The sequence below is a fragment of the Mauremys mutica genome, chromosome 12, assembly GCF_020497125.1.
Source record: "Mauremys mutica isolate MM-2020 ecotype Southern chromosome 12, ASM2049712v1, whole genome shotgun sequence".
NCBI lineage: Eukaryota > Metazoa > Chordata > Testudines > Geoemydidae > Mauremys > Mauremys mutica.
Genome location: NC_059083.1, coordinates 11,034,646 through 11,049,834, shown reverse-complemented (window position 1 = coordinate 11,049,834; position 15,189 = coordinate 11,034,646). Strand labels below are relative to the sequence as shown.

The 15,189-nt window shown below is 49.3% G+C and overlaps 1 protein-coding gene across 1 annotated transcript; it reads right to left on the bottom strand.

Moving 5' to 3' along the window:
* Positions 1-3,212: 3,212 nt before the first annotated feature.
* LOC123345885 (killer cell lectin-like receptor subfamily F member 1) lies at positions 3,213-13,258 on the bottom strand. The gene is made up of 6 exons (XM_044982942.1): positions 13,174-13,258; positions 11,570-11,668; positions 8,837-9,004; positions 5,608-5,762; positions 4,815-4,927; positions 3,213-3,517 (listed from the first exon to the last, which is right to left on the bottom strand). The coding sequence occupies exons 1-6, from the start codon at positions 13,256-13,258 to the stop codon at positions 3,394-3,396; spliced, it is 744 nt and encodes a 247-aa protein (XP_044838877.1). The 3' UTR covers positions 3,213-3,393.
* Positions 13,259-15,189: the final 1,931 nt, after the last annotated feature.

The window sequence follows — 15,189 nt, the reverse complement described above, 5'->3', positions numbered from 1 at the left end:
AGATACCACGAAGCTTTCAGACTATCCCTCACTCCCTTATATATGGGATGGGTTCGTGAAGTCAGGGACCCTTGTAACAGTAATCATAGTTTACTGTCCAAACCATGCACATATGAAACCATTCCCTAATGGATGTGACTGGAAATGGGAAAAAGAACATATGTTTGTAAAAAAACACCCCATTACCAATGACAAAACCAGCCTTATTTAAAATTCAGACTTCTCCCGTGAAAGTCTTGGTGAGCCCCCTGCTGGTAGAAGTAAAAATTGACATGGACTGGACAAGATTAAATGTCTCAAAAGTGGAACCAAAGTGTAAGCCTTTTCCCCTCCCTATACTACAAGCCTGGATAAGGACACACAAACTGTCCCCCCCAGATACACCACATCCCAGAACTAAAAGAAATATTATGGATACTATGCTAGGTGGATTTGGAGCAGGAGCGGGACTTGCAAACTCAGTGGACTTGGAAACTATTAAAAACAAGTTAAGCTCCCTGGCCCAACTACAGGACAGCCTCATACAAAAACAAGTACACGCGAATGTAGACTTAGTCCAAAATGGCTTGGGTAACCTAAAAGCCAAATGGAATCTATGGCAATGGCTGAATACTACCACCTGGTTACTCCATAAGAAAAATCTACAAATTGGAAACCACACAGCTATAGCTATGGGATGCACTGAAGTACTTGCCCTATCCACTTTGGAACATGAAATGTTTTGGGTAATTTGGGGTAATATTAAGGTTTTAATGCATTTGTTAAACCAAAGGAAAAGATCTCTGTTCAATACTTACCAATATAACTGGATGCAGTATGTTTCCAGCACTGTAAAACCACACTTGCTAATTGGGGAAATAATTGTAAAAATAGCACATCAACAGGCTCTGGAGGCAAAGGTGTGGAAGGTTAGCCCACTCCCCATATTACACATGGGATCATTCTGGCTGCCTCGGACCTCGAGCCAGTGGGCTGGAGAAAAAGGAAAACTATTGGACACTAGAGGTTGTACACAATGGACTCCTCAAAAGTGGGTATGTCTCACATTACCTGTTGCCCCAGAGCCTTGTAGTAAAGATGTTTCATTGGGATCATGTATGTGGGATGAATTGGATAATGACACCAGGGTATTGTACAATGGACAATGTGTATGTATCCACTTGCGGGAGGAAGTATTTTGGGAGGATGGGAGTGTTAGCAGCCCTCCAGTAGATGAATGTAAATGTAATGTTAGTACTGTTTTTACTAACAAGCACACTTACTATTTACCTCAGCCAAAAAAGTCTCAGCTAACACTAACAGCTGAGCCGGCCGACTTCTCAGTTGACCTTGGAATTAAATGGCAAGATCTTACTGATAGCCTAATTAAAAGCAAAGAAGTGACCAATTTCTTAGAACAGACAAATAACCAAGTAGGAAATCGGACTATTCATATTATACATGCCAACAGGGACGTTAAGGATTGCCACTGCAGAGAAACAAATAACAACTTATCATTGGTATGATATATTCTCTGGATGGTCCCTAACCACTACTGGCATCCTATCAGTAATGCTACATCCCTTGATAGTTGTCTTAGTATTAAATTGTATTTGTATTATTGGAATGTTTAGCATGTGCTTTTGGATAAAAAGACTGTACAATAGATTGGAATCACAAACCCATGTTGCCTCACAGTACCTTCTTTTAAACAGGTTACACAGAAAGTGACACTAACGAATACATGTATATCGTAGTGTCAAAAGGGGGATTATGTAGGGATATTAAAGAAGGTTTATATTAAACATGGATTATATGAGAAATGATTTATTGATTTATTGTTAAGTAATACTTTATAACTTAAGGTTTATGTTAGAAGTACATTTGTAATGATTTATTGATAGCTTTGTAAGGTTTATGTTAGAAGTAAGTTTGATGTTAGAAGTAAGTTTGTGAGGATTTATTGTTAGAAATAGCTGTGTCTGTGTAAAGCCTGCTCAAAGAGATACTCTGTACAAAACTTGTTAAACGTCAATTAACTCTAAGTGCCTGTTTTCTAAGTGAAACTTTGAAGTCGCTACTTTGCTTTGTAGCAGGGGCTGTAAGCTGTTAACTGGTTAATTGACGTCAATTGATGTCAAAGTGCCTGTTTTCTAAGTGAAACTTTGTAACCGCTACTTTATTTTGTAAATGGCCGCTGTAAGCCGCTGATTTGTTAATTGACTCAGCACTGTTAACTCAGCCAGCGAGCTGTCAATTGACTCTGTAAGCTGCTAATTGGTCAATTGACTTTAACTCAGCGCGCAAGCCATCAATTAACTCTATGCCTCAGGCAAAACTATGTAACTACCTTGTAACCACCGCGGTAAGCCAAACCGGTGGCTATTAGAGTATATAAATAGAGACCCCCCACCTCTGTTAATTCATTTTTATCTCACTTTATGTTTTAATTGTTAAAAGACAAGGAGTCTCACACTCCAAAAAGATAGAGACAGTAAAATAAATGTAGTTAAGATAAAAAGTATATGTGAATGAGTGTCTAGTTTAAATGATGAATGAATGGTTAAAGGGAGTTACCAGCCTAGAAAATTTAGTGTTGGCCGAAGAAGGTGTCAAGTGGAATCAACCAGATGACCCCCGGCGGGCGAACTGGGATCCACCCCAGCACCTCAAAGGAAACATCTGACAGAATGGAGCCAGCTATCTGCTGATTGACCTAGCAACCGCAGAATGAAGAACTAACATAGGGAAAAATCCCTATAAAACTGGACTCTGGAGAATAAGGACTTTGAGTCAATGGTTCTGCTGCCAGCCTCCAGGAGCATCAGGTGCACCTGACCCGGACTCGGCTCCACTCTTGTGTACAAGATACCTGGCCAGTATTCTGTCACAAGCAACTTTAGGCTGGTAACTATAATATCTACACAGAACTTGTATGAATGATTGTGTGAATGGAGATTATATATATATCTCATCTCATAGGAATAAGTAGCCAAACAATGTTGTTTTCTGTTATCTTTTATTTTATTATGGTATTTACAATAGGGATAGCTCAGTGGTTTGAGCATTGGCCTGCTAAACCCAGGGTTCTGGGGCAAAAATCTGTCTGGGGAGTGGTCCTGCTTTGGGCAGGGGGTTGGACTAGATGACCTCCTGAGGTCCCTTCCAACCATGACATTCTATGATTCTATGAAATGTGACAAATGTCTTTTCCCCTTTAATAAGATCCTGCTAGTTTTTATTGGTATAACAAGGGACTGTGACAGCGAGGGGCACCTGAGTCCCAGCACCTCCCAGGGTTCTGCTCTGCCCCCGGCTTAGAGCTCTGCCTAAAGCCCAATCCCGCCCCGGGAGACTAAACCCAGGATGCTGCGCATTACAGAGACACAAATGTGGATCCTCAGACCCAACTGTTTATATCACGGCAGCTTCTTTCTGGCAGATCCATTTGAACTCAGCACCACATGTCTCAGACTGAATCCGGCTGCCTCTTATCCAGCCACAGCTGTTCCCTTCAGCAGAGCCTGAGACTTGAAAGCTGCAGAATTAAGAATGTCATTGTGGTTCTCTTTAACAAGGAAAGGCCCATAGGGGGAAGAAAGATAACACCTCTCTCTAATGGGAAGCTTGGCTCTGGTGTTGTCCTTCATATGTGTAACTTTCCTAGAGAGCTTCAGGTGAGAAGGCAGCCCAGGAGGTGAGCTGAGTTAGAGGGTCTCTGGCAAGGAATAAACTAGACTGAAACTCATGGGTCAGTGACCTGGTGCTTTTTTGTTGGAAGTGGCCACCTTGAGCTCCTGCATCTCAGTTTTCCTTTAAAACCAAAGTCTGAGGGCTTGTCTACACTACAAAATTAGGTTGACTTAATTTAGTTCAACGTACAGCCACCAAAGTAATTCAATCAGCTGTTAGTCTCCACACTATCCTCCTGCTGCTAGTGATGCACGTCCTTAACAGGTGCACTCACACCAACTGAAGTGGGGCATTGTGGGGCACTGACAGCTCTGTGGGGCTCACAGCTGGAGCCCCTCAACTGCCCTGGGATAACAGCCCCAGCTGTGAGTGTGGCACAGGGCTTAATTTCACAGCAGGGAGCCTACCAAGCTTTCTTGTCAATTTCATGGCTCCAGCTGTGAGCCCCAGGCTACAGAGCAGAGGGTGAAATTGACAGGAGTGACAGCCAACAGGCAATGTAAGTGACGCAACATCTATGTGGGCACTGGGTTGCCCTGCTACATGGACATAAGCGCTGTGCCTCTCGTGCAGGTGGTATAACTGGGTTCAAAAAAGTATTGGGTAAGTTCATGGAGGGTAGGTTCATCAACGGTTATTAGCCAGGATGATCAGGGATGCAACCTTGTGTATGGGGCAACCCTAAACCTTTGACCGCCAGAAGTTTAGTGTAGCCGATGGAATGGATCACCCGATAATTGCCCTGTTCTGTTTATTCAGATACTATGGTAATAGGGGCCAGATCAGCACCTTAGACCTTGACTACATTAGTGGGTGTTTCTGGGGCAGTTATACTGGAAGCCCTGTAGTGTGGACACAGCTATATCCATATCTAAGGGCTTCTACCACTACAGCTTATGCCCATGCCCCCGATCAGCATAAGCTACACTGCAGTAAGCACAGGCACATTGGTATAACTGCAGCTACACTAGGGCCTTTGCGGGCACAGCAAAAATACCCTTAACCGAGGTAGTTACGCTGGTAGGTACGAGGTAGTTAAACTTTTAAGGCCTTAGACAGACATTGGATATTTAACATCAGCAAGTTATATAATGGGAGCTTTTCCCAAACATCTCAAACAGGAAATGTCAGGCAGCACTTACAGCATTGGATCTAACGGGGAACCGTCCACCCAGGTCCATTTCCCTGCTGCGGGTGTCACCGTAAGTCCAATCCAGATGTAGCTTGAACCTTGTGTAACATCCTGTATGAAATCCTGTGAGGCGCAAAGCAGAGGGGGAGGGGTGAATATGCCATAACAGGCTAGAAGAATTCCCTTAGTGCTCCTGTTTAATACCTGCTTTTGGCTTCAGTGGCTCCGCCCATAATGCCAGCAGGAGAACCCATCAGCCCCTGAGCTAATTCACCCTCGCCCCTGGGTGGGCAGAGTCTCTCTATGAAGACATGGTAAAACCTGCACCAGTCCTTGGTGAGCTGGCCCTTTAAGGGAGTCCTGGGTTCAGCCTGACCTGTCACTAGGTGCCCCCGGGCTGAGAGGTTCAGGTGAAGGAAGCAGGTGACCAGGAGCCAGGCCTGCTGGGGCTACAAGGGCAGCCCGAGGTCAGTCTGGGCAGGGTGAGATTTGGTGGAGTAGGGGGGTTGTGTGAGTAGCTCTATGCAGAATGACTCTGCTGAGCTCCCAGACAGGGCTCAGGGGGGCAAAACCTGCAGGAGCCAGCTGGGCAGTCTGGGGTGGGAACGCTGTGGGGGTCTGGTTCTGAACTGTATGTTAATCAGCCAGATGCCCCAGAAGGGGAGAAAACCCCCCAGAGCAGAGTTTGGAGAAATGGGGCAGAGGGGTAGAGCCAGGCTGGATAAACCTGCTGCTCTGGGACTATAACTAGGGACACATGTCTCTCTGCAGCTGGAGTCTGATGAGCCTGTATTTTATGTTACCATCTCCTCCTGGTTCCGGATCACGAGCATGCGAGAGCTCTTCCCCGAGCAGTCGTCACGGCTCCCAGTCCAGTCTTTACTCTCTTTAGACAGCCAATAGCACTTGTCCCCATGCAGCAGCCAGTCCCTGGGGCAGAGTTTGCACCCGGAGCCCTCTGGAAGGGGAGATGGGAACAGAGGTGTCATTCATTCTGAAAATTCAAACCGCAGCTGGCTGAAAATGCTCGTTCAAGCTCTTTTTTAATGGGAATTGCCATTTTGACCAAAAGGAAAGTGTTTATTTTAGTTGAAATTGTTCTCTTTTTTGACTCTGTGTGTGTGTGTGTGTGTGTGTGTGTGTATGTAAATACAAAATGGAAATACCGTTTTTTTTCCCATGGGCAGGATTTCATTTAGTTTTCATGAGTTAAAAACCACTTACCCTTAACATTTTCCCCACTGGAAATGAGAGAGATCAGTTTTGCTTTTTACTTCCTTCAAAGGACAGCAAACTTCCATTTCTTTTCACATTTTCCATAAAACAAGTTTACAAATGTCCCAGCTCTAGTTCTAGATATTGCTGAGTTTCCCCTACAGGCACGTAAAGAGCCTTTGCTCTCAATGTACTAGCGAGGGCTTTTCTCAGGGTCAGCACTGAAACAGCCAGGCACGCTGTAGGCCGGGTCAGCAAGGTGCTGGGAGGCCAGAGAGGAGAGAATTCGCTCCAAGTCTTTACACAGAGTTGGTTTCTGACTAAAGATCTGCTCTGACTCAGTCACAAGTTCTGGGCTTGATGCAGCAATCACTGGCTGGGAGGAATCTCTGGCTTGGTGCATTCAAATGTGATTCCTTGGGGGCTGACTATGTCAGCTTATAAAAGCTGAACAGAGACAGACTCAGGCCACGTTTACACTTACCTGCTGGGTCGACTGCTCGGAGTTCGAACTATCGCGTCTGATCTAGACGTGATAGTTCGAACCCCGGAAGCGCTAGTTCGAACACCGGTACTCCACCGCGGCAGGAGGAGTTGCCGGAGTCGACCTTGGAGCCGCGGAGTTCGCTTCCGCGGCGTCTGGACGGGTAAGTAAGTCGAACTAGGGTAGTTCGAATTCAGCTTCATTATTCACGTAGCTGAATTCGCGTACCCTAGTTCGACCCCCGACCTTAGTGTAGACCAGGGCTCAGGCTGGGCCCTGACGGGAGACCTCAAGGGAAACTCAGTGTTGAAACAAATAATAGGGGTGACTGAGAAGGAGGGCCACCCCTGCCCTGACTAAGGCAGAACTGAACCCAGAGACCCAACCTGGCAGCTGGGGGTGCTGTACCTCTGCTGGTGTCATGATTCAGCTGAGAGTTAAAAGCAAGGTCCCATTATTGTCAGGACAAATCCTATGGCTCTTCTTTAATGGTGGAGGTCTGAGTCGGTTCAAATTACAGTTCGGGGGACTACAATTTGCCTCCCACAAATGCCCTGGGAAATTCCAATAGGGAAGTGGATTCTGCTTCAACCATTCCCCTAAGAGATCGTCTGCCAGTGCTGTGTGCTGCTGAACAGCTGTTGAGTTTCACCCCAGAGGTGGCTGCATGTCAGTGGTGGGGGAAATGATTCCCATAAGCACTTTGGGATCCCGCCTCTCGAGCAGTTGTATTATTTATTACACTTTTGTTAAGATTGTCTGTGCTCTAGCAATGGGAATTATTCTGCCCACTAGATGTCACTGCTGCTCCTCTGCACAAAGGGCTGAGACTTGTTTATTGTGCTTAGACTGTTCACTCCCTGGGGAAGGGATTGTCTTTTTGGGATGTGTTTTTTATGGCATCTGGCACAAGGGGTCCTCGATCCCCGAGGCAGGACTGCAATACAAAGAAATACAGTAGAGCTGAGAGGTTCCTGCCCTGGATTGGGTTTGGGGTTGGGCTAGGGATGCTGCACACTAGGGTGACCAGACAGCAAGTGTGAAAAATTGGGACGGGGTGGGGGGTAATAGGAGCCTATATAAGAAAAAGTCCCAAAAATCAGGACTGTCCCTATAAAATCGGGACATCTGGTCACCCTACTGCACGCACATAGTAAGACAATCTCTGCCACAAAGCGCTCCCAGCCCAGACATCTGATATGAAACAGGTGGAGATAAAGAGGACGACGGCAACAAGGAAAGAGAGAGACAAGCTGGGTAATTCCTGTTCCTGGACTAACTTCTGTTGGTGGAAGATACAAACGTGGAGCTCCACAGAGCTCTTCTTTGGGGCTGGGAGAGGAAATCAGAGGAAACCCGAAGAAGAGCTCTGTGGACCTCCAAAGTTTGTACCTTTCACCATCAGAAGTTGGCCCATGGTCTTGTCTCGCTAACTTTCTGGGACCAACCCTGCCACAGCACCACTGCAGCCAACAAGGGAGAGTAACCCAGCCATATTGGTACAGACAAAGGCAGCCACAGCGTGTGTCTTGCACCCACCCACTGGGATGGATGAAGTGAAAAAAGACAGAGGCGCTTAGGGTGTATAGCACAACATGACACCCAAAGCATTCAAGCATATTAAAAGGTCGTCCCGTTCCGCACCCCTATCAACTTAAACATCACCCTGCTGGCTGAACATTGTTCTCCTGCCATAGTTATGAGCAGAATTGATAGAAAATTTTCTGTCCACTTTTCTTGACTCAAAAAATTGCCTTTTTTTTTCAGAATGAAAATCACCGCAGAAAATGTTTCAGTTGAAATTTTTCAGTTTTTGGTTAAAATAAACGTGTTCCCCTGGAAACTGTAAATTTCCTCCTACATTTAGCCTCCTTTTCACTGCCCAAGCAGCAGTGTTGCCAACTCTCACATTTAAGCACAAGTTTAATTATATTTGGTGTTTTTTCCTTTGAGCCCCAGCTCTTGGAGTCAGGGGATTGTGAGAATTTCACTTTTTAAAAAAAAAGATAAGTTTGAAAATGTGACTTTAGTGCAACCTAGAAGCTCAGAAACCAGAAAGTGAGTAAGAAAAAAAAAACCCAACCACAAAAGTATTATTTTTCTAAAATCTTATGATTTTTGAGGGCCTGACTAATGGTTTTTGAGCAGCAGGAGATGGCAGTGCTGGAGTAGTGTAAATGAAGGGACCTTGGTGCGAATGAGAATCTAGCCCATGGTATTTCAAGCTGACAGTGTCCCTTTAACACGGTGACTGGGTTTTCAGTCACAGGGAGTCTGCAAACTCTTCCAGGGAGAGTGACTCCTGGTTCTGGGACAGTAGGAGCCGGGGTTACCTGCCAAGCTGCCATTGTGGGGTTCACACAGAATTGATTTCAAGCGAGACTGGAAATCCTCCAGGCAGGAGCTGCATTCAGTGCTACTGAAGATTCTGGCACCATCATTCTCTGATGCGTTTGTAGCTCCTCTGGTCTGTCCTTCACACAAGACAGGCAATTGGGAAACTTCAAAACATCATCACAGTCACTTCTAAGGCAACTATTTAGGGATTAAAAACCAGCCTGTAGAGGGTGTAAAATCAAGGTTCCATCGCAGCTAGGCCAGGGGCAGAGAGACAAACTCATTCATTAAACCTGTAAGCAGGGTCTGATGAGGTCTCCCCTGATATCTAGTGATGAACTGGGGGAAGGTCTCAGGAGCAGAATGTATTTGCATAGACACGCCTACTCTGGCTAGGCGTTCAGCAGACAGCCCCGCTTTGTCAAAATGATCAGTTTTGGCTGGTGATGGGTTACAAATTGAATGCAGGGTAATGAAATGTTGTTCTACTGATTGTACAGGTCAAGGGCAGCAGAACTGTGCTTTGCCTGACCTGATTGAGGGGATCACCCTAACCTTAACCTCATTTTGCTAAGCACGGGGTAGGGATGCCAACTCTCATTAAGGATTGGTGTATGGGTAAAATAGAGTTATGATTGTCTGTGGTGTCTGCCTGTAGTGTTAAGCTATGTCTCCACTGTAGTTAAATATCTGTGGTTGGCTGGTGTTAGTTGCCTTGGGTTTGAGCTGCAGGATTTTAGAATTGTAATGTACGTATGTAGGCTTAGGCTGGAAACTGGGTGCTGGGAATCTGCTGGTGTGGGGAGAGTCCTAGAGCCTAGGTTGTAACCTAAACCCAAATGTTTACACAGCAATTTTACAGACCCACAGCCTGAGTCAGCTGCTCCAGGCCAGCTGTAGGTGTTTAATTGTAGTGTAGACACATCTCCCGTGTTTAAAGAGAGCTGACTGGACTCAACTGAGAGTCCTTGTTTCTGTTCAGTGGTTCCTAGAGCTGAGATCACTGCTGAGCGGGTCTAGGGGCTGACTCTTAGACGTCAGATGGCAGTGAGCGACAAGCAGTGACAGTGAGGGGGGAACCCATGTGACTGCACCTCTAAACTCTGGATCTTCACTGACTAAGGATGGCAGCTGTGAGTGGGGTGCAGTGGAGGGAGCGGGGAGTGGCGTGTTTGTTCATCTGACTTTCACATTGGAAGGTGGGAAACTGAAGCAAAGGACACTGCCCAGCATACACGGGGGGGGTGGGTATTTGGACTTACCAATCATGGTGGGGGTGTTTTCCCAAATTAATGCTGGGTTCCCTTTAACTAAACGTTTTTGTTTGTTGTACACATGGGAAGTTTTGTCTCTTAGAAGCACCCAAGGATGTTTAGTTTTCCCAGATTACTGGCTGGGGGCTCAAGCCAGTTCTGATTTGTGTTGTTAAGAGGAACCCCTAGATGTTGAACCCGGCCCTTGTTGCTGGTGACACCACCTGGCAGAGGGGTTACACATAGGCTGGGTGTGTCACACACACAGGGGAAGTGTAACAGTGACGCTGTCCCAGTCAGCTCACACGAGTGTCATGTACTAAGCTCCTAACTGCACCTGCTGGGATAACATCTGTCCCACGGGGTGGCGATTAAGTGTCACACATGGACTGGACTCAGAGCTGGACTCACAGCGGGGTTGTGGAAGGAGGGGGGAATTCATGGTGCTTAGCTGGACTCTGAGCCCCTTGGAGCAGGGATTGTCTCGTGGTATGTTTGTGCAGCCCTGATCTTGCCTGAGCCTCTCACTGCTGCTGCACTGGGGTAGGGGCCTGGCCCCAACGTGGCAGCATTTCTCTGTTTGTAACGTGGTAACTTTGGAACGCCGCATCCGACCCATCCTGCCATTCCAGGGACTGTTCTAGGCACTGATGGGCAGAATCCAGATGATTCTGGTTCAAATCGGAACCCCAGGAAAGCCGGATTCAGGGGAAAAATCAGGCTTCCCAGGCTGCCTGGTGCTGCCAGTAGAAAGTCTCTCTGGCATCCCCTGCACAGATCACAGACAGCAGCTTAACTTGCTGCATGTGGACGCTGTCTGTAGCCTGACCTCTAACAGAAATACGAGCCTGCCAGGCACAGTTAGTAGGGGGGAAGCGGAGTGGGGATGAGAGGGATGAGGCAGTGGTGGGGGGAAGCAGAGACCTGGAGTGGAGATGGGGTTGCGGGGGAAGGTTGCCACCTCTGCGGTACAAATACCCAGCGTGATCCTGAGCCCATAAAACTGGACAGCTGGCAGCGTGGACTGAGCACCCTGGCAGATCTCCCAGGACAGCGACCTCAACAAAGGGGCAATCCTGGGAAAACCTGGCCAGGGGGCAAACCTAGGGGGGGGAAGTGGGGACCTGGAGATGGGGAGGCAGAGGTGGGGGGACACCCAGACCCTGCCATGGGGGAGGGACAATGTGTGACCCTGGTGTGGGGGGAGGGAGGAATGGGAGAGATGTGCAGAACCCCTGGCATGGGGGGAGGGGTACACAGAGCGCCTGGCGAATGGGGGGAGAATGGGGGACAATGAACCCCTGGGATGAGGGAGGGGGATGGGTTGCAGGGAGTCCCTGCAATGGGGGATGAGGGGGCTGCCAGGAGCCCCTGGTCGGTGCAGTGAGCTCGACACAAGCTACGAAGTGTGCGACCCTCTAGTACAAATAACGTCCATGAGCCTGTTAAATGCCTCAGCGGCCTCGAGTTACTCACCCCAGACAGCCAGTGCTACCACGGCTCCCAGCAGGACGAGGCACCCGGCCCCGGCCAGCCCTAGAGCCACCCAGATCCAGCGCGGGTACCGAGGGGAACCTGGAAGAGTCGTGTTTGGTAACACACCATCAGCCCCAGCGGGAGGGACAGTAACACACCCGGGGATGGGCTCCCCTCTGGGGCCAGCGCAGCCCCCACCGGGAGTCGTTCTCCCCCTCAGCCCCAGCGGAGCATCCTCCGGGTGGTGCCCCCAGAATGCAGCGCTGGGAAGCTGAACCCACGAGGATGGGAATGAGCTAGAGCAGCACAAGGCACCTTTCTAACCGGATCCTCCCCAGCAGTTGCACCAATGTCACTGTGTTGTTTCTAAACTGATAGTTGCAGTGATACCAAACCTGTGGCCGATCAGCCCTCGCTCAGAGACCCCCGGAACTGCAGCTCTAAGGGTACCTGCCTGCCCTGCAGCTGGGAGGTGGCAGAGTGTGTCTGGCTACCTGGGCTGGGATACACGTGTCCAGCTGCAGTGTAGACCTATCCCAGGTGTCTCTCTAGCCTCCCCCTCCTGTCACTGCCCATCCTGAGAGATACCTGCAGTGACCACCTGATGGCGCTGTGCCACACTTCCTCCCCTGCCCCCTACAGATCCCCTTCCCCTGCAAACTGGAAACTCACCGTGCCCCTTGCTGGGGAACTTCGCCGATATATTTGCTTAAAAATTCCCTGTCTCCAAGCATGTAATAATTTCCTGAGCAATTATTCCTGCTCAGGAGCTTGTAAGTTAGGATATTTGCAGGAAGTGAGCACAAAAGGGGCCCAAACGCAGCTCAAAAATCAAACAAATCTCTGGGAAGATTTGTTGCAGTATTTCCCCAGTCCTCGCTGGCAAAGGAAGGAAAGAATAACGTCTGGGACCACTGATGTTCACATTAAATTGGTGCAACATTGTCTGGCTACCTCGTCCTTATGGAAAATGTGGCATCAGTCTCCATTTAAACCAAGATCCTAGGCTATGAGAACCCCCTGAATGATGATGCACAGTCAGATTTCATAATGAGGCTACAGGGCATTTTCCATTGTCTATCACAGCAGTGTCAACATATCCCATTGTTTGCATTCAATGTCCGCTGAAAATACACTTACTGGTGGTCAGTCAAGCACCGCACCAGTGGATTTATCGTAGCCCTAACATTTACTGGGTGCTTTGTTGGTTTGATACTTTCCCGCTGTGCAATGCTGAAGAAAATGCCAGACCTCAATGGTGCTACTCACAGTAGTAAATCCTACACCCACGAGTAAGTATTAGCCAGATCAAGCCCTTAGCAGTGACACTGGAAATACAGGGAGTATCTTCACTCACTCTCTGCTGCAGGGAGTTGTGCTTCACTCTGTGGGTCATCCACACGCCCCGAGACGCTTTCCCTCATCCCCTCTCAGACATGCGGCATGTGAAGGCCCAGCCTGGGACTGTCAGAGCCGTCCAGTGGAGTTGGGTGTCCAGGTCCCAGTAAATTTCAGCTCTTGTGGGTCTCTGTGAAGCCCCAGCCGCACCCTGTAATCGCTGTGTTGCGAAAGTGGACGCCCTGGGAGGATGCTCAGTCACTTACCTTGGGGCCCAGCTCCCGGAGGGCGGCCTGGTTGTCTCTGCTTCGGCCGGAGGTTTAATACCGTGTAGCCCTCTTCATCCTCCATTGGCCAAGCGCGGCCCTGGTTTGATTTCCCAGCAGGTGCTCAGAGAGGGGAAGGAGCCCCCCCCCCCCCGCCCCATTAACTGGCCCTCAGACTCGGTCTGTGCAGCGCAGGGCTCCCACCAGCACTGACTGTTCTTCAAGGGAAACCACACAGGAAACGCAGGTACCAAGCGCATGTGTGGGCTGAGCTACATCTCTCCTCTGCCCTCCCCTGGACTGTGCTGGAGACCTGCACTGGTTGGACAGAACAGCTTTGAATACAAGCAGGTCAGGGCCCCCTGGCTGGCTTTGCTGAACCGGGTTTCAAACTGATGCAAGTTCACCCTGAGTCCGCACTTGCGGGCTCCTAAATGGTTTCCACAGAGATGTCCTTGGGTACCGATCCCACACGTCCCAGCCCAGCCCCCAGAGGCAGTGCATTCTGGGAAACTCCTCAAACCCACCAGGGCATTGAAGGGCAGCAGTGGGAGGGGGTGTATGGACCTGTATAAATCATTGGCCATGGCGTGTTTTGTGTCCCCGGCTGTGCTGATCTGCAGAGGATGTGGGTCTGTTACAGCCCCACGTACAGCCCCTGGCTCTCTTGTTCACACTGTAGAGAGGCTCACGCTTTTAGCTCTGAAGCTGCTTGGTTCAGTTCCTGCTGGTGCCTGTTGTGCTCACACACACGTGTTTCCAATCCTTTAATCATCCCCCTGTGTCCTCTTTGACCCCTCTCCAATTTATCAGCATCCTTCCTGGATTGTGGGCACCAGAACTGGACACAGGATCCCAGCAGCAAACATACCAGGGCCAAATCCAGAGGCAAAATAACCTCCTGGCTCCTTCTCCAGATTCCCCTGTTTCTACATCCCAGGATCTCACTGGCTCTGTTTGGCTGCAGCTCGTGTTCATCTGATCATCCACCATGACCCCCAAAGTTCTCTGTCCTACAGCGCTCATGGGCTTTGTGCTCAGCGTGTCCTGTAGCACGTGTGAGGGCAGAGTGCTGGTATGTGTGTTAGTGGCACCCTGAGGCAGGGCTCAAAGAGGGCAGAGTTAAGGTTGTTTTGCTGGGTGTGGATTTTCCCTCTGAGTGTTTATACATCAGTGACCTACAATCCGGCAGGTCAATGGAAAGGTTTTGGAATTAGCACAGGTAGTTCGAAACTAGGGAGGTTTGCAGCCAGCCAGAGAGCTCGCTGGAAATTGATTGTAGCCACTTCAGCAAACGAGTGTGCATGAGCCTGACCCACGGCCTCTCACAGGAAATTGTCTTTGGTCAAGAAGCATCAGGGGGGTTGTTCACACCATCAGCATCCTCTGATCCTGCGGCTTAGCTCAGATCAGTGCTTCCTGTCCGTGCTGGGTGCTGCCATTTGCTGCTCTCACCTCCCACTCCCCGGGCTCTGCCTGTGTCCCAAAGACCAGCCGCACCCACTGCTGAGATGGGCAGGGCTGCAGGGGATGGGGGTGGGGAGGGGCGATGGGTAACGACAGGAAGATGCCAGACCAGTGTTGTGTAGCATGAAAGGGCAGGTCATGAAACCCGAGACTGAGGTTGGGACCAGGGGGAGGAGCCGGTAGCAGCAGAGCAAAGGGCGGTGATGGGAGCTGGCCCAGCGAATGGGGTTTGAAGAGGGATCTGAAGGTGGATTGAGAGGCTCCTTTGAGCCCCAGGAGAGAGAGGCCAATCCAGACACTGGGGGCTCCATGAACAAACCCTGTAGGCTCAAGGGGGAGAAGATGAAGACCCAAGGAGGAAGGAGGTGGTGGAGTGGGGTCAGGAGGGACCTTCCCCTGGGCACACGTTATCCTAGAACTGTGGGTGTCTTGCTCCTTCCTCTGGTGCTGGCCAGTGTCACAGACAGGAGAGTGGGTAGAGGGACCCCCGGTCTGGCAAGCTCTGTGATCCTGGGAGTGCAGCCCAAGAACTGGAACGGGGGCAGGGCT

Coding starts and splice junctions, on each gene's coding strand:
- LOC123345885 (XM_044982942.1), bottom strand. CDS start 13,258: ATGGAGGATGAAGAGGGCTACACGGTATTAAACCTCCGGCCGAAGCAG. Junction 9,005..11,569: donor GGTAGCACTGGCTGTCTGGG/GTGAGTAACTCG, acceptor GATGTTTTGAAG/TTTCCCAATTGCCTGTCTTG. Junction 5,763..8,836: donor CCACAATGGCAGCTTGGCAG/GTAACCCCGGCT, acceptor CTCCCCTTCCAG/AGGGCTCCGGGTGCAAACTC.